The 24,865-nt window shown below is 39.2% G+C and overlaps 1 protein-coding gene across 10 annotated transcripts in view; it reads left to right on the top strand.

The window, feature by feature from the left end:
• Positions 1-24,865, top strand: part of LOC117421412 (transcription factor COE3-like) — a 157,803-nt gene that overhangs the window by 8,200 nt on the left and 124,738 nt on the right. For all 10 annotated transcript variants that reach the window (XM_059034563.1, XM_034035825.3, XM_034035823.3 and 7 more), the window contains 4 exons: positions 7,991-8,147; positions 11,948-12,011; positions 14,669-14,724; positions 20,196-20,269. In XM_059034563.1, coding sequence (XP_058890546.1) covers positions 7,991-8,147; positions 11,948-12,011; positions 14,669-14,724; positions 20,196-20,269 — 351 coding nt within the window. The remainder of the gene's footprint in view (positions 1-7,990; positions 8,148-11,947; positions 12,012-14,668; positions 14,725-20,195; positions 20,270-24,865) is intronic.

Below are 24,865 nucleotides of genomic sequence, written 5' to 3'. Positions count from 1 at the left end.
ATAATGAAGAATAATTTAATATGAATAACTACTTGTTCATATACCAAGTGATATTTTTTTATATACAAGTGTTCATTTAACTAAAATAAGAATTAAATATATATATATATATATATATATATATATATATATATATATATATATATATATATATATATATATATATATATATATATATTTACAAACACAAGAACTGAAAAGTCTATAATCATAAAAATAAAAAACAACGTAGAAGGATATTGTTGCACTCATGTCCACACACTGAATGACATTAGCATATTTACAAAATAGTATTGTACATATGATTCACAGGCTAGGTGTTTTTGTTAATATCTTGTTGCAGCACACACAACAGGCGGCTGTGTGGTCCAGTGGTTAAAGAAAATGGCTTGTAACCAGGAGGTCCCCAATTCAAATCCCAGCTCAGCCACTGACTCACTGTGTGACCCTGAGCAAGTCACTTAACCTCCTTGTGTTCTGTCTTTCGGGTGAGAAGTTGTTGTAAGTGACTCTGCAGCTGATGCAGAGTTCACACACACTCTGTAAGTTGTCTTGGATAAAGGCATCTGCTAAATAAACACATAATAACAACAATTCTCATGTTTTCTAGAAAACTTTCATCAAAGTATTTGTTTTTGAAAAATCATGTAAACAAAAAAAAAACATTTAGTATTTCTAAATTCAGCACTATTGTTTAATAGTTGTAGACAAAAAGTCATGATCACAGTTTTCTGAAAAAATATATCCGAATATTGCTATTGGATTATATGTTTTCAGAAAAATCATGATTTATTTATCCAAATCCACATTAGCATCTGTGCAGTGTTTTAAATATATATCACATATACAGTACAGTATATTTCTGGATATGTTTCTGACCAAATGCATTGCATCCAGCACACAATTAGCAAGTCCAGATAACATCATAGTAGCATTACTAGTAATGTGTGCTAGAATGGTTCCCATGGTCTTGCTCAGATTGCATATTCTTCTTTAGGTGTGTGCTATTAATTCATGCTTTTGTCCAGTCTGTTGGACACACTAGCTGAAAATGACCTTGAAACGGTTTGGCTGGGTTTCAGTGGATTATGACCTTGAAACGGTTTGGCTGGGTTTCAGTGGATTATGACCTTGAAACGGTTTGGCTAGGTTTCCGTGGATTTTGATCAATTGTGCTGTCTGGGACCCCGGCTTGTCATATAGGGTTAATGCATTTTAGCTGGCCTAATTTTACATTGATTAAGTTTATTACCTCTATGCCTCTATTTAGACTGAATAAAAGCTTAACCCATTGAAGGCTGTAGTCAGTTGTGATTGTGTTTCCCACTTAATTCGTTGCAAACATATTGGGGCAGGAATTCCAACCATTTACTTCAGTTTTTAATTTAGCCCAAACAACATGATTGTGAGGCTGTAGTTTACAGCACATTGTAATGCACACATTTTTTTAAAGTTGTTTTTTTTAAAAGGTGTTTTTCACCTTTCAAAAAATGAGAGTTAATTAAAGGGTAAACACTTTGAAAACATGCCACCATTATAGTTAGGAAATATGGTGAAAAAAGAAAGTCAGCTGTCAAACTCAGAATTAAAATCAGAAGCTGTGCAATAAATAACTTATTTTGTATAGTACAATAATTCATTTTCATTTTCAGTACTAAATAATAATAATAAATACAAAAATATATAGATTGTTCTAATCAAACCCCTATCCACATAAGGTAGTCTCCAACCATTTTTGGCAAAGTGGTTTCTCCAGAACTGACCACAACAGTAAAACATGGTCCATCTATATACAGTATCACACCAAGCTTGGTTCAGGTTTGAACTAGTTTGCATTAGTCTGCTTTGGTTCCAGTGTGTTTAAAAACCAGTAATGTACTGCATCAGCAATGCACGAGTCCAGAAGTAACTAAACGAGTTAAGTCTTGGTGAAGTGATCCAATCATGGGAAATAGTTAGATGATTATAATGACATTCATATATATTGTAGCTTCGTCATTCTTTTTTCATTTCCCCTTTATTTATAAAAAGAGAGCGCAAGGTGTCCACACATAAACCGATTCTGCACACCCAAGTTATCAATAAATATTGATTGCTAAACACAGTACGAGTAAGTACAAAACTGGTTAATTTCTCCCCTGCCCCATTTGAGTGTTAAGAAAAGCCACAAACAGCTATAATTTTCTCCAAAATGACAACCGGTCCAGGTTTACTGCCCTGTTTTTGAATCTTGACAGATTTATGCAGAACTCGAGTACTAAGTAAAGTCCTGGCACTGAGCTTTGTGAGAGGTTGAATATGGTAATGCAATCGTCATTAGTTCCAGTTCTCTGCGGATTACTTAAGGACTGTATTTTGTCAATCCACATTGAGAGGTTTTGCTAAAAACCAAGCAGCCAAATATACTGGTTCTGCTATTTGAGCAGTTTAAAATATGTCTGTGTGGGGGCATGTATTACTATCAATGTGCAGACAAAATTTGAGAAAACGTCCCCACAAAGATTATAGCTCCTGAAAAAACGACGTTGTGGGGACGTCCACACTTTGTAAAACACCACCTTTTTAAGAACTACATATGCCTTAAAAAAAAAAAAATTAGTTTGTTGTCAACTTTCAACCTGTGTGGAGTTTTGTCTGACTGGAGTTAGAAATAGTAAATAAAAATATAGTGAGAGTCAATGAGAAGTCCCCACAAATATAGCAATGCAAACCTGCGTGCGTGCGTGTGCGTGTGTGTGTGTGAGCTCATAGACTAATACTTTTAACTAAAAGGAGGGGTAAGGGTGCGAAGTAGGCTGATTGTTCTAGCCTAAAAAAAGAAAATAAATGTAATTAAAAAGCAATTACATAACTGCTTCATCTTATACCTGCATTGATTTTAACTGAAGCCGTACTTCGCACCTGGTGTGTTTCTGTCCACAGCGGAAAGACTTCACCGCACGGCTTTCTTTATCGGAAGGAAACAACTTACATAAACAACTACTGTCTGTCTATTATATAACCAGCTATCCTCACACGAAACTAAACACACACACAAGTATTACATTCATGTATACTTCTGTAGTCAATATTTGTTACTTTAAAACTTCCTCCAACCTTTGGGTTCTGTAGAAATGAAAATATAATGGCCTTTATTTTATTTTGTATTATGGGGTATTCTCTTTTTTGTTGGTGCTCAGTTTACGGGTTAAATAACTGTTGTACCAAAGACCATATTATTATTATTATTATTATTATTATTATTATTATTATTATTATTATTATTATTATTATTATTTTAATTTTAATCAGCAGTGTCCTTACTTAAGTTAACAAAAACAAACTTAAAAACCTATAAAACAATAATGAAAAGTGTGTAAATAGAGTAACTCCTTAGGATAGGTTTAGTAAATGTTCTCATTCAATTATGTTCAAATTTTACTTTCAACATAAAGTGTCTAAATTATGTTAATTAAGTCATTTTTATTGACGTAAAGGAAGGACTATAGTTACTCATATTTATTTTAAAATCCAGACCAGTGTGTATGGAACATTGTTGAAAATCGGGTTCCTTACACTCCTGAGCTTGAGAGTAGTCTGGTAAGTTTATATTACACATTTTAAGAGCTACTGCTCTTGAAAACAAATCTGTAGACACTGGGTTGTCTCAAGAGTTTTGGGAAAAAAGCTGACGGTTAATGTGAAGTGGTTGTACCTTACTGTAAAGATAGGCATTGACAGCACTGATACAACTAACCACTGTGGAAACACAGCAACTGCAGTTCTAGGTCAATTTAACTTGTATACTAATAATGATCTTATTATTAAATTATATACGTTCATTAATAACAACCTTAATAATGAATTTATGTCGTTTAATAATCATTTTGTGGTTCAGGTGCCTGGACTTATACAAAAAGTGAAAATGCAGCCACAACAATAGTGCTGTAATCAGACTGCAATTCAACAGGACAATGGGAACATTATTGTTTCTGTAATTTAAGAACACATAGCAGTCGACACTACTGTTTCTGATTGGTCCTGTTTACTGTATGCTGGTTGCTATGGGTTTTTGATTGATTTGGGTGCAAGGGTTAAACAAAAGGGAGAAGAGAGCCTTTTAGGCCGACCTTTTAAATGTTTTTATTTTTTAATAGAGGCTTTTAGGGGCTTAAGTGTCTGGTAAGGAGACAGCGGATAAATGTTTAATTTTGAATCACGACTGTTTGATTGAAATAGGAATACATCCATCCTCTAATGATATTACAGAACACTGAGTGGCTGAGAGGTCTGTAAAGCATCAAACTGTTTGCGTTTTCAACTTGACTTCTTTTTTTTAAATATAATACTCTCCTGTTTCCTGGCTGAATGAAAATGGAGACTTTCAAATGAAATTAAAGAACAAAACAAAACATGTGGAATGTGTGAATTTCTGGTTCTTAGTCTTTAATTGGTGTTAGTTTTAATAAGGGCCAATAAAATACGTGTGGAATAAAGGGGAGTCTTCTGATGTGAAAATGTATGTAGCAATAATTTAATATTATAGATTGTGCACATATGTATGTCTACATACACGTTAAAGGCCTTAAAGTTTACAAAATGTAATGAATAATTATTACATTGAATGCTAGTAGCACTAGTTTTATAATTATAATTGTGTTATGGCAGAATCGTAATTTGTGAAATTAATATTTTGCAGTAACACAACATTTTCTAAAATAAAAAAACAATTTCAGTGCTTTTGATGATAGCTTTCACCATTTTATTGCCTCGCCTAATACTAAAATCAGTGGCTAGAGATCTAAAATTCAATATATTGTTAACAATAAAAAGTAGTAAGAGTTTGCTATGTATATGTAAAACATAAGTGTGGAATCTTTAGAAAATGCTCTTACATTATATCTTTATAAAATATTTAATTGGTAAGCAATTGGGATTTGACAGAAACTCAGATTTCAGAAACTCAGAAGCAGAAAAACAGGAGCGGCCGCTGGTTTTTGAGACCTGTGTGAAGTTTATGTTTTATCACTACACAGAAGTATTTCCTCTTACATAATAGAAATGGTTGAATGTTATGTGGCTTTACAGCGTTTAAAGAAAGAGTTTGTGAAGAGGTAGCATTCTCTTTAGCTCAGCAGCAAAAAGGATAGTAAGAGAAACAGTTTTTAGCTCGTCCCTTGGTTGTTCATACCTGGTTGAACCACGGGAGACACATCAGTTGGCATTACAAAATGATTCTTTCAAAGACTGAAAACCCTTCGTGGCTTTGTATGCTTGTGATGTCTCCTGTGAGTCATGTGGTTACCATTATGTTATTCTCCTATGATTCTACCAACCTGGAAAGCATGCACACAGAGCACGGGGCAAGGCAAAAACAGCTCGGCTGTGGATTTTTTAAGAACCTATAAAATATTACTTTGATATACTTTTATATAACATATTACTTCTATATACTTGTGTGTGTGTGTGTGTGTGTATATATATATATATATATATATATATATATATATATATATATATATATAATTTGTTTTTAACAATGAAGAATGAATTCAGATTTACTGATTTACTAAATACGTGCAATTAAGGTTTTCCAAACTGGTGTTTACAGTAGTGTATTAGCCGATTTTAAAGATTGGAAATGGACAAGGTATGCATTGCCACAAACAGCTTGTAACACAATTATTAATGGGGTTACTGTTTCTGTGCTTACCAGCATGTTTTAATCACTTACCTGTTTAGTACCCTATTATCATATCAATCTCTATCGCTGCATCTGCTTAGATACTTTTTTTTTTTTACCATGCTAGATTTGTAAGCAAACAGGTCTTTTATTTTTTAAAACCTAGGACTGCTTCTGAAAAGACTCCTAAAATCAGAAATGGTGGTGTGAAAAATAACTCTATGGATGTGCAACTGCAATTTCAGTCCCCCTTTCAAGTGTAATTTTCTATAGCGATTTTTCATTTGCTAATTCACAGTTGCAGAGGGGACAAAAAATGCAGTTGCATGTACAGTACCTAGTAGTCTTTTCTAAAACCATGAAACCAACTCGCTTCCATATGCAACCCCCTGTGGATGAAAATAACCTTAGTTAGTAAGCCTGGAAACAGCAATTAAGCATTATACAACAAACACATAGATATATATCTTTGATTAATATGATGATAAAGAGACAAGAAATTAAATATTCTGAAAATTTAGATTTGTATCTCTTTAAACTGTCACTAATAATAATTATAATAACAATAGAAAATGAATTTGGAAAATTGAAGATGGAAGATGGTTTCAGTGCAGAGTGTTTTCTTGTTCTTCTTGTTGCAACTGGTTGCAGACTCGTGCATTATTTGGTAGCTGTGTATGGTGCCTTTAAAAATGCTTCACACAATCTGTACTTAATGTTAATTTCCCCAATGTCTTAAAAACCCTCAAGCACTCGATATTTTAGCACAAGGTCAATTTTATGATTTATCATAATTGCCACGTTGTACAAAAGCAATCCAATCATAAACTGGAGACTTATTTTCTGTAAATATCATGCTTCTGGTACTGTATGTTTCTACAAATTGCATTTATCATTATTAGTTTGTATAATTTCCCCTTATAATGAGAAATGCCTATGATTACGACATTCTAGTCCCACAATTAGAACAATTAGTGTGATCCCAGTGTTTGTTCATTACCTTCCTTGCCATTTACACTCCTGTCAGATCACTGACTAGTTGAAGTTATCATCCTTGAAATCTGTTTTAAATCTGCTGGTCTAGTATTCATGTAAACAGAGGTGAATTACTGTGCCGTTTTGTGAATTGGTCTAGCTTACTAAATTAACATAGTCATATTAAATAGGCAATAATGTGATTTACATCACTATAAGTTGTAATCCTTTATTAGCTTACATGGTTAAACTTTCTGACTTCTAAATGATCTTAACTTATTGAAGGTACAACGCTATAGAAAACCCCTCTCCTCCATGTTGCTCCTCAGGTATTCGAGTCCCCCCAATGCTGTGCAAAGCATCCACTTAGTTTCGGAGGCAGTATTTTCCTGACCCATGCTTCCTGTAAAGCTGGAGGGCACAGCGTGTGTTAAGTGTTCTGTCTCTCAACATGTGTGACTTGAAGAGGAGCATCATGTGTTGTACCCAGGGTCGGGATCAATTCCTGATTTTCAATTCCAATTCCTTTTTAAAATAAATTCCCAATTCCAATCCCCATTCTCTTTTAATCAATTCCATCACATCATTGATCAAAATTGCAATTAGCAGTATTCTGTTAAAATGAGCTTCTCACAGTGGCAACAAATTACTTCAATTTAAGTCACTGTTAGTCCATTAAATTGGCTTGAAATGAAAGCAGTTGAACAATCACAATGATTATTATGTCTCTAAGATATCAATTCCAATTCCGTCGAAGGAAATGAAATTGGAATTGGAATTGGGAATTGATTTTAAAAAGGAATTGGAAATGGAATTGGAATTAGCAATTGATTTTAAAAAGGAAATGGAATTAAAATTGGAATTGGCGAAACAGGAATTGACCCCAGTCTGATTGTACCTTCTGAGATTTTAAGAAATATATTAAGCGTGGTTGTGAAGGTGTCACAAAGCTAAGAAAAGGTAGAAAAACTGATTTTAAAACCTTTAACAAAGGGAGTGATTTGAGCCATTGGGCTGTGTGTGTTGTGTTGTGCTGTCCATGGGGAGGAATCCAGGCAGTACCTGCTCTCTGGCTGTACAGAAGCATTCCATCTCTGTCAACCTGACACTTTTCCCAAGCACTAAATCGATCGCAAAAAAAAAAAAAAATCAAAAAAAGAAGCCCTTGGGAGGCGTTTGTAGTGAAGTGAGTTTGACTGACTGACAGATGGTGAGGCCTGCTCTCAGAGTCCCAGCAGCAGCTACAGTACAGGCTGCATATTTGGGGGCTTTCCAATCCAAATGTCTAGATTGTTCCACTGGAAGAGGCCCTTTCTCTCATGTAACCTCGTTTTTATTTTTCCTCTCCTGCAGTGGCGTTGGCCTGGCCCGGGCTCATTACGAGAAGCAGCCCCCCTCCAACCTGAGAAAGTCCAACTTTTTCCACTTTGTCCTGGCGCTGTACGACCGGCAAGGCCAGCCAGTCGAGATCGAGAGGACTTCCTACATCGACTTTGTGGAGAAAGACAAAGTAAGCATTCACTGTTCGTGCGGTCCAGTGGGGCATGCAGGGGGTTAACAAACATACTGGTCTTTCAGCACTCGAGGCCTGGGTTCAGATCCAGCTTGGGTCACAAGTCACATCACTTTTTGATCTCAGCTTAGTCTTGAGGTACAGCTGTATCGTTTACAAGAAGGTCCCAAGTGAAGTGAAAATTCAACAAAAACTGGCAATTAGCAAAGTCTCTGTGTGTGGCTTTCATCAGTCCTGTCAGTCCCTCGCCTTTTATGACTACTGATAATACAATGAAATAATACAATAAATGCAGGGTCTCCGAGTGCAGGGTGTCATACAGTCAGGCGAGCGCAGGTTTGTGTTCTGGCTGTGCAAATTGACTGATCTTTGCTGGGGATTCTGTGATTTAAGTATTTTATTATGTGGCAAGTGCAGGACTCCAGTTGCTGTGGGATTCTCTAGGGGGCAGTGTGCAGCCCTGAGCCAATTCGTTTGGAAATGGGGCATAAAGTAAAGTAGAACCAGGGCTATAGAACTGAACTACTGACTCCAACATTGTAAATCAACCCCCTGGACCACTTGATCACCAGACCAAGCTTCAAGCTGCCCAGTGCATTGTCCCATATCATAGTAGGCCTGTTAGTTCTAATAGATTCTGGTGTCTTATCCTGGAAAATATATATTTCTAATGATTTTTTTTTTAGCTTTAAAAGTAATGGATCAAAAATATCTTTAGCAAAAATCTGTATTCATTCTCAAAATGCCATGTATATAAATAATACCCTCCTGAGCTTATGTATTATTTTGTGATCAGAATAATAGATAGGCTTCAGTGAGTTACAATAAAATAATTCCATCTAGGGTTTCTGTGACGTCATAACCTACGAGACGTTAGGTCGAGTAGTTTATAAACTGTCACAGTAAACCAAGATGGAATTATTTCCCTTTAACTCACTGAAGCCCATCTATTATTTATTATAATACATGGATATTAGTATCTGTTATGAAAATAAATAAATAAACAGGTGTTAAGGTTCAAATTGCAAGTTAATTTAATGAGTAATAATAACATACATTAAGTTAATATTAAAGAATCTTATATTATTATTTATTTCTTAGCAGGTGCCCTTATTTTTACATACAATTATATTTTACACATTATTATTTACATACAATTACCCATTTATACAGTCAGGTTTTTACTGGAGCAATCTAGGTAAAGTACCTTGCTCAAGGGTACAGCAGCAGTGTCCCCCACCTGGGATTGAACCCACAACCCTCCGGTCAAGAGTCCAGAGCCCTAACCACTACTCCACACTACTGCCCCAATATAATTTCCTTTTTGATAATTCATGAACAGTGAATAAAACTGGGTAGATAATGAACCAAAATAAAAACATACTTTTAAGGAAAATGTGTTTCAATGGTGTATACTTTTTTTTAAGAACATAAGAACATAATAAAGTTTACAAACGAGAGGAGGCCTTTCAGCCCATCTTGCATCTTGCTCATTTGGTTATTAGTAGCTTATTGATCCCAGAATCTCATTAAGCAGCTTCTTGAAGGATCCCAGGGTGTCAGCTTCAACAACATTACTGGGGAGTTGGTTCCAGACCCTCACAATTCTCTGTGTAAAAAGTGCCTCCTATTTTCTGTTCTGAATGCCCCTTTATCTAATTTCAATTTGTGACCCCTGGTCCTTGTTCCTTTTTTCAGGTAAAAAAATGTCCCGATTCGTGTCGCTGTCGAAGGATGATTGTAAATCTTCACAGAGACAGATCCTTTTTTTTTTTTTTTACGTATTCTCATTTTGTTGCTCATTTTGTGTTTTGAATTGAAAGTGGTCTCGAGGAGTCGAATGGGTCAAAGTTCAATTATCTTTTCCTCTAGAGGAATTATGACATTTTAACGTCACTACTTGCTATTCTGCCTTTTTTTCGAATGGCTCAGGATGCAAATATAGCCTTCATCTAAAATGAGTCTTAGTTGTAAAACTAACACATATTCTCAATGAGAAGTCTGTGTCACTCTCTTTCACAAAACCCATAACAAACTAAGTCAAGTGGATGAACATTTTGACTAGTGCCTTCATTAATAATAATAATAATAATAATAATAATAATAATAATAATAATAACTTTAATTTGATGTAGCACCCTTCACACCAAGGTATCTCAGTTGCTGCACAGTGTGAAAAAACAAAGTAATAGTAATAACAATAATAATAAAACAAAACAAACAATAAACAGTCAATTCAAAAACAATAAAAGTTTTAAGAACAAGTCCACAGGATCACTGTAAAAAACCTGCCAAGAACAAATGTGTCTTAAGAGTGGATTTAAAATTCAACACTGATGTGTAGTCCTGAATGCAGCCGAGCAGAGAGTTCCAGAGAGAAGGGGCAACACAGCTAAAACTACGCCCACCAAGAGGAACACATCTTGGAACCAAAGGCTTTAGAAGTCCAGTTTGAAGATCTGAGCTGTCTTCCAGGGATGTAAGGGCTGTGAAGGTCCATAATGTAACTAGCACCCTGACCATGCAAAGCCCTGTATGTCAGCAACATAATCTTGAAGGCAACACGAGAATGAACAGGAAGCCAATCCAGATGCATAAGGACCGGGGTGATATGTTCTGTCTGCCTAGTGCCTGTCAATACCCTTGCCGCTGCATTTTGCACCATCTGAAGATGATTCAGAGAACAAGTAGGAAGACCAGCAAAAAGAGCATTGCGGTAATCCAATGGCGAGGTTACACAAGGATCTCTGCATCCCTGGGAGACAGAAAACAACAAACTCTAGAAATTCTCTTTAGGTGATAAAACGCTGCCTTTACCACAGTAGAAATATGGTTTTCAAATGATAGCCTAGGGTCAAACTGGACACCTAAACTGCGGACAACCGAAGAGGCGCCAACAGTGTAATCACCAAAAGAGCAAGAAAACCTAGAAAAGAATAGAGCTGGGTTTAGATCCCATTACCAACAACTCAGGTTTGCTTGTATTTAATTTCAGGAAATCATTTGACATCATCCCAGCTTGTACATCTGTAAAACAAGCAGATAAAACTGCTTCGGTATTGGAATTCATTTTTAAATAAATCTGTGTGTCGTCTGCAAGATTGGAAGTGGACTCCGTGTTGTCCTATAACATCACCCAATGACAGCATATAAGTGTTAAAAAGGAGAGGTCCAAGGATCCCCAGTGCGTTGCAGCTTTATTAGGTGTCTTATATATGTTTTACCTCATTATTCATAATTGAGTGTTTTTGAAGTTATAAATAATTTGATAGCTTATCTTTACAACTGGATATCTTACTGTCATTTCAGTTTTATTTCAACAATGCCCAGCACAGTCACTGAGAATTACTCAAGCCAGTTCTGTACACATACAGTACAGCTCTAATTGAATCAGCTTGCTTTCACCTAGTGTTGTCTTGCTGTCGACATAAAAATTACACCCAAAAAAAAAAAAAAGAATGTTGTTCTGTTTTTACATAAGATGCACAAACACCAGGTTTCCAGCTGAGGCTAAGCTTCGTGTCTTGTGTCTTTCAAAGCCATTTGACAGTAAACACAGTGAAATGGCTGAATCTCAGACATCTGTTGGGCTCAGAGAGCATTGTAGTTCAATATTTGAATGTTAGTAATACCCTGAGTTTAGGGATCATGTAGGATAAGCCAAGGGCTTTTACCAGCCAGGAAGATGTGATCTCATTAGGTGCTGACTTGATGACAACTTAATCTGCGCAATCCCCGGGAAGATGCATGACGACGGGCTTTTCATTGATTTCCTGTTTTTTCTCTTTTTTTTTCAGGAGTACAATGGGGAGAAGACAAATAATGGGATTCATTACAGGTTACAGCTTCTGTACAGCAATGGTAAGAAGAACATTTATACCTGAACACACATGTATAAAATGTCTTTCTAGCAGCTACTGCACGGACATTGTAATAGCAGTCCTTCTTATTTACCGTTTTGGGATGTTGCAGTAAATGTTTTAGGGCAGCAGTAGTTTCCCTTGCATGGAGCACAGCCTGGGGGGTTAACAATGTAATTGCACTCTTTTGCACTGCAATTACTCAGATCAAAGTCAGATTAGATTTGTTTGCTCATATCGTAATGCACGAGGTTGGATGGAAGAATAGGAATGACAGCCTAGAACTTGTAATTCGTTGTGAAATCTTTAACACTGAAGGCCTTCTATCAGCCTGCTGTCTTGTCCATTACGTCTGAAACTGACTGGGACACGTAGCGTTATATTACAGAATACACTAAATTACTGGGTGTAATTTGCATAGCATGAGAGGCATCTTTTATTTACACAAAAGTATGTACTACATACAGGTAGTAATGTAAGTTAGTAAACTTCAACAGCCATACAAACTTATGTTGTTCAGCAATTTGCGCCTTTTCAGGTTTTCCTGGGAGCCTTTATTGTAAATCTTGAATGTATCAAACTGCTATGAAATGGAAGTTTGTATACCTGTTGAATTGTACTGCCATCAAATGATGCCATTTGTGTTGCATGAAAGACAGCCCATTCAGTGTACAGCCTCATTTGTACGTTTCAGTTAAGTAGCCAGACATCAGGATTGCGTAGACACAACTACTGCAGTCAGTGCACAGACTACTGTGGCTTTTTGCAGAACGGCTTGTGGGATCAAGTTGCCTGATGCTAAGTGCTCTTAAATCATTGGAGTTGGGATCCTCGCTGGCATCCAGTTCACACACACTGGCAGCTGCTGCATATCGCTGGCCATTGACCCAGTTCCACTTTGAACACACACACACATACTGTATATATATACATATATATACAGTGCCATGAAAAAGTATTTGCCCCCTGTCTGATTTTCTGCATTTTTGCATATTTTTGACACTGAATGTTATCAGATCTTCAACCAAAACCTAATATTAGATAAAAGGGACCCTGATTGAACAAATAAAACACAAATTTGATACATATTTCATTTATTTATTAAAGAAAGTTATGCAACACCCAATGCCCCCGTGTGAAAAAGTAAATCGCCCCTTTAGACTCAATAACTGGTTACGCCACCTTTAGCAGCAATAACTGCAACCAAACGCTTCCTGTAGTTATTGATTAGTCTCTCACAGCGCCGTGGAGGAATTTTGGCCCACTCCTCCATGCAGAACTGCTTTAACTCAGTGACATTTGTGGGTTTTCGAGCATGAAATGCTCGTTTCAGGTCCTGCCACAACATCTCAATGGGGTTTAGGTCTGGACTTTAACTAGGCCATTCCAAAACTTAAACCATTCTGATGTAGACTTGCTTGTGTGTTTCGGATCATTGTCTTGCTGCATGACCCAGCTGCGCTTCAGCTTCAGCTCACGGGCAGATGGCCTGACATTCTCCTGTAGAATTCTCTGATACAGAGCAGAATTCATGGTTCCTTCAATGATGGCAAGGCGTCCAGGTCCTGATTCAGCAAAGCATCCCCAAACCATGACACTACCACCACCATGCTTGACCGTTGGTATGAGGTTCTTACTGTGGAATGCAGTGTTTGGTTTTTGCCAGACATAACGGGGCCCATGTCGTCCAAAAAGTTCCACTTTTGACTCATCTGTCCATAGAACATTGTTCCAGAACTCTTGAGGATCATCCAGGTGCTTTTTGGCAAACTTGAGACGAGCATTCATGTTCTTTTTAGTGAGCAATGGTTTCCGCCTTGCTACTCTGCCATGAATCCCATTTTTGCCCAGTGTCTTTCTGAAGGTGGAGTCATAAACGCTGACCTTAGCCGAGGCGAGAGAGGCCTGCAGATCCCTGGATGTTGTTCCAATGTTTATTTATTGTTTTCTATCAGATATAAGCACAGGCAGTTCAGGAAGCAATCGCCAAAAGACTGAGAAGTTTGAGGTGTAAAAAAAACACAATTCCCTATCTTTGAACACATTTGAAAAAACTGTGTCATCTACAGCTATGGCCAGAAGTTTTGTATCACCTAGAATGTTAGGATTGAGACACTATTAATATATTAACATAATTTAGATATTTTATTGAACATCATGTAATCAAAGGAACTACCGGTATGTAATTATATTGCAAAAGTCTACCGGAAGCCATAATAATACTTAATGTTAGATTTTGAAATACTGTATCACAATTTTCAAAATCTAACAATTTTAGGGTGATGCTAAAATTTTAGGCCATAGTTGTACAGGGCTGACACTACAAAAGATTTCCAGTGGAACCATTAGTCATTGAATTTGTGAAGCTCCTTTTAGTGTCACTGCATCTCCAGGAAAGGGCACATATTTGTATGTCCAGTTCTTTTATGGCAGATTGTCTTCGCTTGAGCACTTTGGTCTTATAAAACAAGAGCCAGGCTCAGTTGTATATATTATATTATGTGTTCATTTATATAAGAAGTATTCACTTTGCATTTTCTTCTGTAGCTGTTTCTGGTTGTAGGTATGGAGTTCTTGTCTTTTGAAATGTGTATCTTGTGTGCACAGGGCTTTGTGTTATTGACTTAGATTGATCTCATTGATTTAATTTCTTTGCAGGCATCAGAACAGAACAAGACCTGTTTGTACGGTTGATTGATTCAATGACCAAACAGGTAAGGATAGATTTCATTCAGTGTGTAGAGAACTAAGACTATGACAACAATGACAAGCGATTTATTTTCACTTACTGTGTCTGTGGCAAGATAGCTTGGTGGTGATGTCAGACCAGGAAGAGATAGACACTTTTACTGTGGGTTGAAGCGCAGAGCTAATATTAAATAAGACGAGGTTCAGCAGTACAGTTGGGGTTTTTAAACGTAGTGTTTCAGTGCTGTACAGACGCTCTACGTCATTATCCGTTAGTGCTTCAGCTTTATTTGGATGATTGCCTTTACCTTGTTTTAATTTCCCGTCCCTCTCCAGTTTCTCTGAGATTACATCATTTTTTAACGTATTCTCATTTTGTTGATCAATAATGAACATTTCTGTACTGTGGGTGTTGTCGAGTGATTGAAAACGAGACATTTTGTGTTTGAATTGAAAGTGATTGTCTTGAGGAGCCAAATGGGTCAAAGTTCACGTATATTTTTCTCTAGAGGAATTACCACTTTTTGACATTACTACTGTAGTATTATGCCTTTCATCACCATCACTTCCATCACTTTCAATTCAAACACAAAATGTCTTGTCTTCAATCACTCGACAACACCCACAGTACAGAAATGTTCATTAATGATCAACAAAATGAGAATACTTTAAAAAATGATGTAAAGCTGATACATTCGTATCTCTGAGAAACGGGAGAGGGACGGGAAATTAAAACAAGGTAAAGGCAATCATCCAAATAAAGCTGAAGCACTAACGGATAATGACATAGAGCGTCTGTACAGCACTGTTTAAAAAAACCCAACTGTACTGCTGAACCTCGTCTTCTTTAATATCAGCATCACAAGGGTATCCATGTATTATAAAAAAATAACAGAGGGGCCTCTTCAGTGAGTTACAGGAAAACAATTCCATATATATATATACACACACACATATAGTCGTCAGATTAATAACAAAGTGAATTGTATACCGAGTCTTTTCCAAGCTATTTTTAAAATAAATGTGCATATTCTACTTCGACTTTGTGCATCCTCTCTCCATATATTTGATTTGATTTCTTATTTAGCACCTATTGTAATAACAAAGATCGCTATATGTAGTCGGTGTGATAGATTCCATTCTTAACATAAATAAACTCCACGCCTGGATTTCTGTCATTACAAAAAAAAAAAAGCATTTCATATTTACACATTTACAATGTATTCTCTGGCCAAGCCAAGGCTCTGTTTATCAAAGTAAACCAATATATTAAACCAAACCGCACAGGGCAGGTCCCCCCCCCCCACCCCTCAGTGGATTGTAACAATTCCATTGTCTCGTCGTGTGAAATTACAATGCGAATCCAACAGAGCCAAGCTTTCATTGAGAGAAGCGCTGTAATCTGATATTCCAAACTACTTATGAAGCCTTGGTACCTTCCCCTGGTTCATCTTTATTTGTACCCATCCAGAGTCAGTAATCTAATGTTAGCATAATGTACTGCCTCCCCCCCCCCTCGCTCTCTATCTCTCTCTCTCTCGGTCTATGCTTTCACTCATATCTCCCGGAATCTGTCTCTATATGGTGCATTTGAAAAAGGTCATATTTCTTTATAAAAGCCTGTCAGGGGCTTTGTGAAACCCTAATAGTTTTCAATTTACTCCTAACCGCTCCCATTCATTCTTTTATTGTTTTCCATCTGTTCCAATCCGGAGCCAGGATTGCTGACAGACCCGATGGAGAGATTGCAGTGCGTTGCATTCGAGAGCACTCGGCCCTGTTAGCCTATTGAAATCGACAGGGAGTCTTCTCTCACTAGGCCAGGGGCAGTGGAGGAAAGGAGAGACGCCCCCGTTTACTTGATGCGTATAGGAACACCTGATGCAGAGAAATAAATGACACACCTTCTACTACATGGAAGAGTTTTTCTCTCCTTGATTCTAATAGGTTATTTAATGGGGTTTATTTGACTCCTGAGAGATTTTTTTATTTTATTTTTTTAAATGGTAACAGGGTACGAATTATACTTTTTTGTTTTCCAGCTATTTCAAAATAAAATAATATTCGAACATGAAACCTGTGCTTGTCCCAGCACTTGGATAAATTTGCTTCTTGTGCAACAGGTATCAGATATCACTAATGAACTCTCTCTTTCCGGTAGCTGTCTGAATTGAATAATGAGACAGAACAACACGTTGGTCTGTTGTCAGAGTGAAAATAAAGTCTGATAAATGAAAAACCACCAGCAGAACAATAAAAACTCTTTAATAGCTATTAGAATTAGAGTTGATAGCTTTGGAATGGTCCTTTGAAAACAACTGTCAGTCCGGCATGTAACATTATTGAACCATCTGTGCATTCAATAATGCTAAATATCGATGATATGAAATCTTTTATACTAAGGTTTTATGTGATGGTCTTCATATCAAACCAGTTTATCAATTTAACTGTTTTATATTGCCAACATTCTTCAGCCCCCTGCAGTTGCATGTTACTGACCATGATGTACAGTACCTGTCAGTGACACATGTCTACGGTAAAAAAGCAGAGGAATATAGTGGTAAGCAATAGCCGTTTTAGACATTTATAATTCATTTTAAGAAAAGGAAAATATTTAAAAATATATATCTTAGAAGTATGCTAGCATGGATTTTCTAGCAGATTAATTACTTTCAAGAAGAAAAAATCTGTGAACTGTTGTAAAATATGAATTTTCTGGCTCCATACATCTACTTAAATTAAACATGAATTAATAGTTTGCTGGACTGGGACCAGCTGGCTGAACAATCTAACCCTATGATTTAGGGGACTGATGCGCCACTATTTGTGAAGCCACCAGGGGGAGTACAGCATAATTGACGTAGAAGTATTATATATATATATATATATATATATATATATATATATATATATATATATATATATATTCTTTTACCTCAGTTCACCAGTTTCCTTCTCTTTCTCCAGGCCTTTGTTCTTGTTTTGAACTATAGTTCAGGCCACTTACCCCCCTTCCCAGTGCGTACGTCTGTCTGTAGTCAGTCTGGGATCAAACACACAGCCTTTACAAAAGCAGCTCTCTTTATTGTGAGTGCTGCACTCTCCATCCCAGCACGGGCTCTGTGGCAGCGCACACAGATCCATGTCAACATGTCAGGAATCAATGGGACTACCTGCTGCTCAACAAAGTTTCAGACTGAAAGATTAATCAATACTCAATGTTACTGCAGCAGAGTAACAATCACATTGGCGGCTGCTGCTGTGATGATCACTGTGATCACACGGGGCCCTGTCTCCACAGTCCCAAGACCCCTCCCCACTTTAGCGCCTTGGAATGTCCCGGGTGGGGGCAGCAGCTCGTGATCACAGTTTATGTTAAACAGTAAATTGAGAATGTCTCCTTTTCCGTGTTGCTTTTCTGAATGTCTGTTTCCAGATTCTGCTTCTGTGTTGGTTTCGTGTGGTTCGTGCTCAGCCTGTTTTGATACTGAACCTTTTTTTTCAAATGCTATATAAATATTTAAAAGCACTGTAATTTGTGTCAAAAGTCCAAAACAAAAGAGGTAAAGTACTGTAGTACTTCCAGGATCAATGACAAAATCAAACACCATGATTTTTAGACAAAGACACTGAAAAACGGTTTTGTTTATGTGTCTTGCAGGAGAGCTTTAGTGTATTTCATGAGCGTCTGTGTTCACCTGTTGCAAGTGATTACAGAGGATTGATTCAGAAGGTCATTAGAGACGACCATTAGATATTGATCCCTGGCAATATTGGAAGTGGTCAGTAATGAGGAAAGGTTTAATCTCTTGGTGATCAATAACACCTAGGTGGTCATTATCTCAATACAGCTTACCCTGGGAAGGAATGCAATAAAAAGAGGGCCAACAATCCACCAGGGAGTTTGTTAGTAGCTCAGTCCCAGAGTAGGTTAGCAGTCGCGAAGCCCTGTTATTGATCGATAGAACTGCTATTTGAAGCATATAGAAAATAATGTATATATAACTATGGTCAAAAGTTTTGTATCACCCTATAGAATTAACTAATTTTGCTTCATAAAGTCAAATAAAACCTGCTGAATAATGTTATGTTAACATATTAAATTACATACCGCTTTGTAGTTTTCCATATACTTCATGAAAAACTGACACAAATTGAAAGATTGGACATTTCAAAATCTAATATGAAATACTGTACTACTATTATGGCTTCCGGTAGACTTTAGCAATATCATTTTGTAGTTTCTTTGCTTACATGATGTTATATAAAATATCTAAATTAAGTTTATATATATATATATTTGTTTTAATTATGTCTCAATCGTAAAATTCTAGATGCAAAACGTTTGGCCCTAGCTGTAGGTGTCGTGACAACGGTATGGGGGATACAGTTTTTCACACACTTCATAACTTCCAATACAGTGTTACCACTCAGCTTTCAAATATATACACTGCTGTGCAAAGGTCTTAGACATGTTGCATTTTTCTACTCTCATGCATTATGAGCATCAACAATTTACTCAAAGCCTCCACTAGTGTTTTCTACTATTATAACAACCTTGACTTGCGTAAAGAAGAGAAAACATTGAGCGAAATAGCTTGCATCACTTGATTTTCAAGGTGTGGTATCCGAAGCATAATCAACAAGTAGAGAAACATCATCTGTAATTGACAAACCCAGGACTGGAAGACCCAAAAAGCTGTCTAACAAGGATGAGCAATACTTGAAGATAATATCCTTAAGGAATAGAAAGAAGACAAGCGTTGAATTGACAACAGAACTGGCAGAAGGCACAGGTGTCATTGTCCATCCATCAACAGTCCAAAGCACCTTTGGCCATTGTTCCATAGTCCAATTTCTGTGTTCTTGTGCATATTTGAGCCTTTTAGTCTTGTTCCCCATTCTTAACAGAGGTATTCTTACTGCAACACATCCTTTAAGTCCTGATTTCAAGAGTGACCTTCGTACTGTTGATTTGATGGACAACGACACCTGTGCCTTCTGCCAGTTCTGTTGTCAGTTCAATGCATGGCTAACTTTTCTGACACATTATAGAGAAGCCTCTTTGCATGTTCGTACAGAGGCATTATAGTCCCTCTGTACCTGTCTCTTGTCTCACATATTCAGTAGTACAGGATGGCACTGCATGTCCCATGGATTTCTAACTGGTTCTAATAAAACATTCTGTCCAGCACAGAAAGCATAGCAATACGGAGCAGAACAGAGGGAATGGATAGTGCTTCACCTTTTTAAAGGCTTTTCACAATGAAGAATTGGCTTGTTTCAACCTGATTAGCCCTAATCTTAGACTACCTAATGTTAGCTTTGGTAATGGCAAATTGGAGCCAAATATGTGTTCAAAAAGTTCAAATGCAAAGTGATGAAGTGGGCGGTGGAAATGGCACCAAAGCTAATTAACTGCAGAAAAGTGGACTTTAAACATCACAGGGAATACATGATTACAATGAAATCGTTCTGCTTTGATTTCTGATTTCAGGCCATTATTTACGAGGGCCAGGACAAGAACCCAGAGATGTGTCGTGTTCTGCTCACACACGAGATCATGTGCAGGTAAGAGGCATTCTAACATGTTTCCTAGAAAAAAGCAGCTGTGCTCAAACAGCAAAGTAAAATAGCTTGAGATCTCTAAAGCACGGGCATGTCGTTTGTTGCACGTCTTACCATTCAACTAAAGAGCAAGCTCTGTGGTGGAGAGGACAGTACGGGTCTTATGCTAATGTCAGTATTATTAACTCATCAGCTGCTAGGAGGTGGTCCATTATACTGTGCAACACTGATACTGTATGTCTCTCCCCAACAACTTTGAGTCTTTTTCAGAAGCAATTTTTGCTGGAATAATTAAAAAAAAAATCCTGGTAAATAATGATCAAAGTAGAAAAAGAATCATACTGAAACCTACATATTAAACAAGTAAATAATGTAATATATTTTACATTAAGATAATGTAGCTGTGTCACAAAGACGGCCGGAGTGGGTGGCGTCAGACCAGAAACAGGAACACAAACGACAGAGACTTGGAGTTTGGTGGAGCTGAGCGAATGGTTTCGCTCAGCATTTAATAAAACAGCACAGAAAATAAAAGGGTTTAACAGACAAAAACACGGGACACGGCACTACACGCCAAAATAAACAGGTAGACAAAACGGACTAGACAGTACACAGACAGACAGACAAACGAAACACGGTGAGTGAGACAGTTCTTTCCTTATTATTATTATTATTATTATTCTTATTATTATTATTCTTTTTACCTCCTTCTCCACACTCGTTCTCCACTCACCGAACACCTAACCACGAGTGACTAAACGTGCATCTATTTATACTGTTTGTGCTGGGATTCAATTACTAATTAATTATTCACTTGAATCCCAGCACGTGAATTCATTACGTGAAACCCCGTGTTCACATATTATATTTTAAATGCATGTGCGTGATGTGCAATCCCGTGCCTAAATACAAATATACACTTTTTAAATACACGTGAAACACAGACCCGTTTATATCCCGTGTACCAATGACTATACACCAACATTTACACACGCAACATACAACACATAACACACAATTGCACACAGGGGCGGGGCACATTGCCACATATACCCCCCCTTGTGCGCAGCACACATGGCCTCAACGGCCACCTCCCCCCTTAAAAACCCAGCAGTCCAGGACAAAGTCTCGGGCTGGGAAGGGAGGCTTCAGTGGGCCCATGGCTGGCCATGCTGTCAGCACCCCTGCCGGTAGTGGCACGGCTGACAGCCTGTTGGTCCCGTCCTGCAGCGAAAAAGCTGCGGGGGCAGGTGGTCCCCCGACCTCCCCCTTCTTCGTAGCCGGCAGCTCCCTCCTGTGGGGCTCCGGCCACAAGAACTCCTGCAGCGAAACTGCTGCTGGGGAAAGTGGTCTCCAGACCTCGTCCCCCTTCTTTGTAGCCGGTAGCTCCCTTTGGTGGGGCTCCGACCACAGTACTGCCGGCAGCGAAGAAGCTGCAGTGGGAGCAGGTCTCCAGACCTCCCCCACGATCTCCGGCAGCGAAACTGCTGCAGTGGGAGCAGGTCTCCAGACCTCCCCCACGATCTCCGGCAGCGAAACTGCTGCAGTGGGAGCAGGTCTCCTGACCTCCCCCACGATCTCCGGCAGCGAAACTGCTGCTGGGGTTGGTGGTCTCCAGACCTCCTCCCCCTTCTTTGTGGCCGGCAGCTCCCCTTTCTGGGGCTCTGGCCACTGTACTCCCTGCAGAGGTACGGGCAGCAGAGGCAGCTCCTGCTCCTCTGCTCCGGGCGGTGGCGGAGGCAGAGGCAGCTCCAGCTCCTCTGCTCCTGGCGGTGGTGGAGGCAGAGGTAGCTCCAGCTCCTCTGCTCCTGGCGGTGGTGGAGGCAGAGGCAGCTCCAGCTCCTCTGCTCCTAGCGGTGGTGGAGGCAGAGGCAGCTCCTGCTCCTCTGCTCCTCGCGGTGGTGGTGGCGGAGGCAGAGGCAGCTCCTGCTCCTCTGCTCCTGGAGGTGGTGGAGGCAGAAGCAGCTCCAGCTCCTCTGCTCCTGGCGGTGGTGGAGGCAGAGGCAGCTCCAGCTCCTCTGCTCCTGGTGGAGGTGGAACCAGCAGGTATTCACCCTCTGCTGGTGGAGGTGGGAGGGGCAAGCAGTCCTCCCACTGCGGTGGAGGTGGAACCAGCAGGCATTCACCCTCTGCTGGTGGAGGTGGGACCAGCAGGTATTCACCCTCTGCTGGTGGAGGTGGGAGGGGCAAGCAGTCCTCCCACTGCGGTGGAGGTGGAACCAGCAGGGATTCTCCCTCTGCTGGCAGCTTGGGTCCTAGGGCTGTGGAAGCCCCGACTTCCCTCTCTTCGGGCTGTGGACGCACCGACTCCTCCCTTTTGGGCTGTGGACGCCCCGACTCCTCCCTGTTGGGCTGTGGACGCACCGACTCCTCCCTGTTGGGCTGTGGACGCACCGACTCCTCCCTGTTGGGCTGTGGACGTTCGGGCTCCTCCCACTCAGGCGTAGGACGTTCGGGCTCCTCCCACTCAGGCGTAGGACGTTCGGGCTCCTCCCACTCAGGCGTAGGACGTTCGGGCTCCTCCCACTCAGGCGTAGGACGTTCGGGCTCCTCCCACTCAGGCGTAGAACGTTCGGGCTCCTCCCGCTTGGGCTGTGGACGCTCAGGCTCCTCCCGCTTGGGCTGTGGAGGCAAAACCAGCAGGCATTCTTCCTCTGCTGGTGGAGACGGGGACAGCAGGCATTCTTCCTCTGCTGGTGGGACTGCTACCTGGGCTGCTGTTCCACTTATAATTGCCTCCAGGTAGCTGAGGACCAAACCCACACCTTCCTCCCAGGTGCTTACGGTCTGTTCCCTTGCATAAGCCTCCCATCGTTCCCTATCCATAAACTGCAGGAACTGGACGACTACTGGTATAGACTGGGCCTCCAGCCCAGCATTTTCCAGCATCCAGTCCCGCACTTTGATGGCGTCTTCTGCCATTTTTTTATTTTTATTTTATATATATTTTTTTTAAATCCAAAACTGCGGTTCCTGCTCTGGCCTGAGTCCTGGAGGCGCTGTCGATCCCACTTCTGACACCACGTGTCACAAAGACGGCCGGAGTGGGTGGCGTCAGACCAGAAACAGGAACACAAACGACAGAGACTTGGAGTTTGGTGGAGCTGAGCGAATGGTTTCGCTCAGCATTTAATAAAACAGCACAGACAATAAAAGGGTTTAACAGACAAAAACACGGGACACGGCACTACACGCCAAAATAAACAGGTAGACAAAACGGACTAGACAGTACACAGACAGACAGACAAACGAAACACGGTGAGTGAGACAGTTCTTTCCTTATTATTATTATTATTATTATTCTTATTATTATTATTCTTTTTACCTCCTTCTCCACACTCGTTCTCCACTCACCGAACACCTAACCACGAGTGACTAAACGTGCATCTATTTATACTGTTTGTGCTGGGATTCAATTACTAATTAATTATTCACTTGAATCCCAGCACGTGAATTCATTACGTGAAACCCCGTGTTCACATATTATATTTTAAATGCATGTGCGTGATGTGCAATCCCGTGCCTAAATACAAATATACACTTTTTAAATACACGTGAAACACAGACCCGTTTATATCCCGTGTACCAATGACTATACACCAACATTTACACACGCAACATACAACACATAACACACAATTGCACACAGGGGCGGGGCACATTGCCACAAGCTGATATAAAGAATGCCTTTGACATGGCTTGATCCAATGAAGGTCATGTGGTGTTAAAACAGGGGGAGTGAAAATTCAAAGCATAAAATAACACAAACCAAAAACACAAGTATGTTGAGATATGGCATCCAATAGTAAACAAACAAAAACATATATTTAGAATGTTTTTTAACTATGCAATATTCTAGCTATATATGTATGCTTTATGTGTACTTTGCCTGCTACAATGCAGAATCACTGGTTTTGATTATGAAAATGATACAGAATAAGGAAACACGTGCATGACTTGAGGAATGTATATGTTTCGTTTCATTATAGCTCTTATTTGCATTCACACAGAGCGCATATTTTTTGCTTATTAACATGCAGAGTTGAGTTAGTTTTTTTCTTGCAGTCACCATAATCATATGCACCCTCGTATCAAATATACATGAGTCATATGGGATTTCTCCGCATGGGACACAGTGAGTCAGGAGAACCTTGGTTGGAAACCCAGTCGCTGCCTTCCTGCAGACACCAGGGGTGGCAAACTGTTTCACCTCTCAGTGTCCTCACACTGCGTAGCAGGCTCTAGCATGCCTCCCTGTGCTGTTACCATGCCTAATGACTTTCATTTACACCACCACTCATCACTGCACTTCACTGTGTGCATTCTAAAGGGTTTAGGGAGCTACATTTACAGTGCCTTGCGAAAGTATTCGGCCCCCTTGAACTTTGCGACCTTTTGCCACATTTCAGGCTTCAAACGTAAAGATATGAAACTGTAATTTTTTGTGAAGAATCAACAAGTGGGACACAATCATGAAGTGGAATGAAATTTATTGGATATTTCAAACTTTTTTAACAAATAAAAAACTGAAAAATTGGGCGTGCAAAATTATTCAGCCCCCTTAAGTTAATACTTTGTAGCGCCACCTTTTGCTGCGAT

This window comes from Acipenser ruthenus, chromosome 1, assembly GCF_902713425.1.
Source record: "Acipenser ruthenus chromosome 1, fAciRut3.2 maternal haplotype, whole genome shotgun sequence".
Taxonomy (NCBI): domain Eukaryota; kingdom Metazoa; phylum Chordata; class Actinopteri; order Acipenseriformes; family Acipenseridae; genus Acipenser; species Acipenser ruthenus.
The sequence above is the reverse complement of the archived record's forward strand: the minus strand, read 5'-3'. Positions and strand labels throughout refer to the sequence as shown.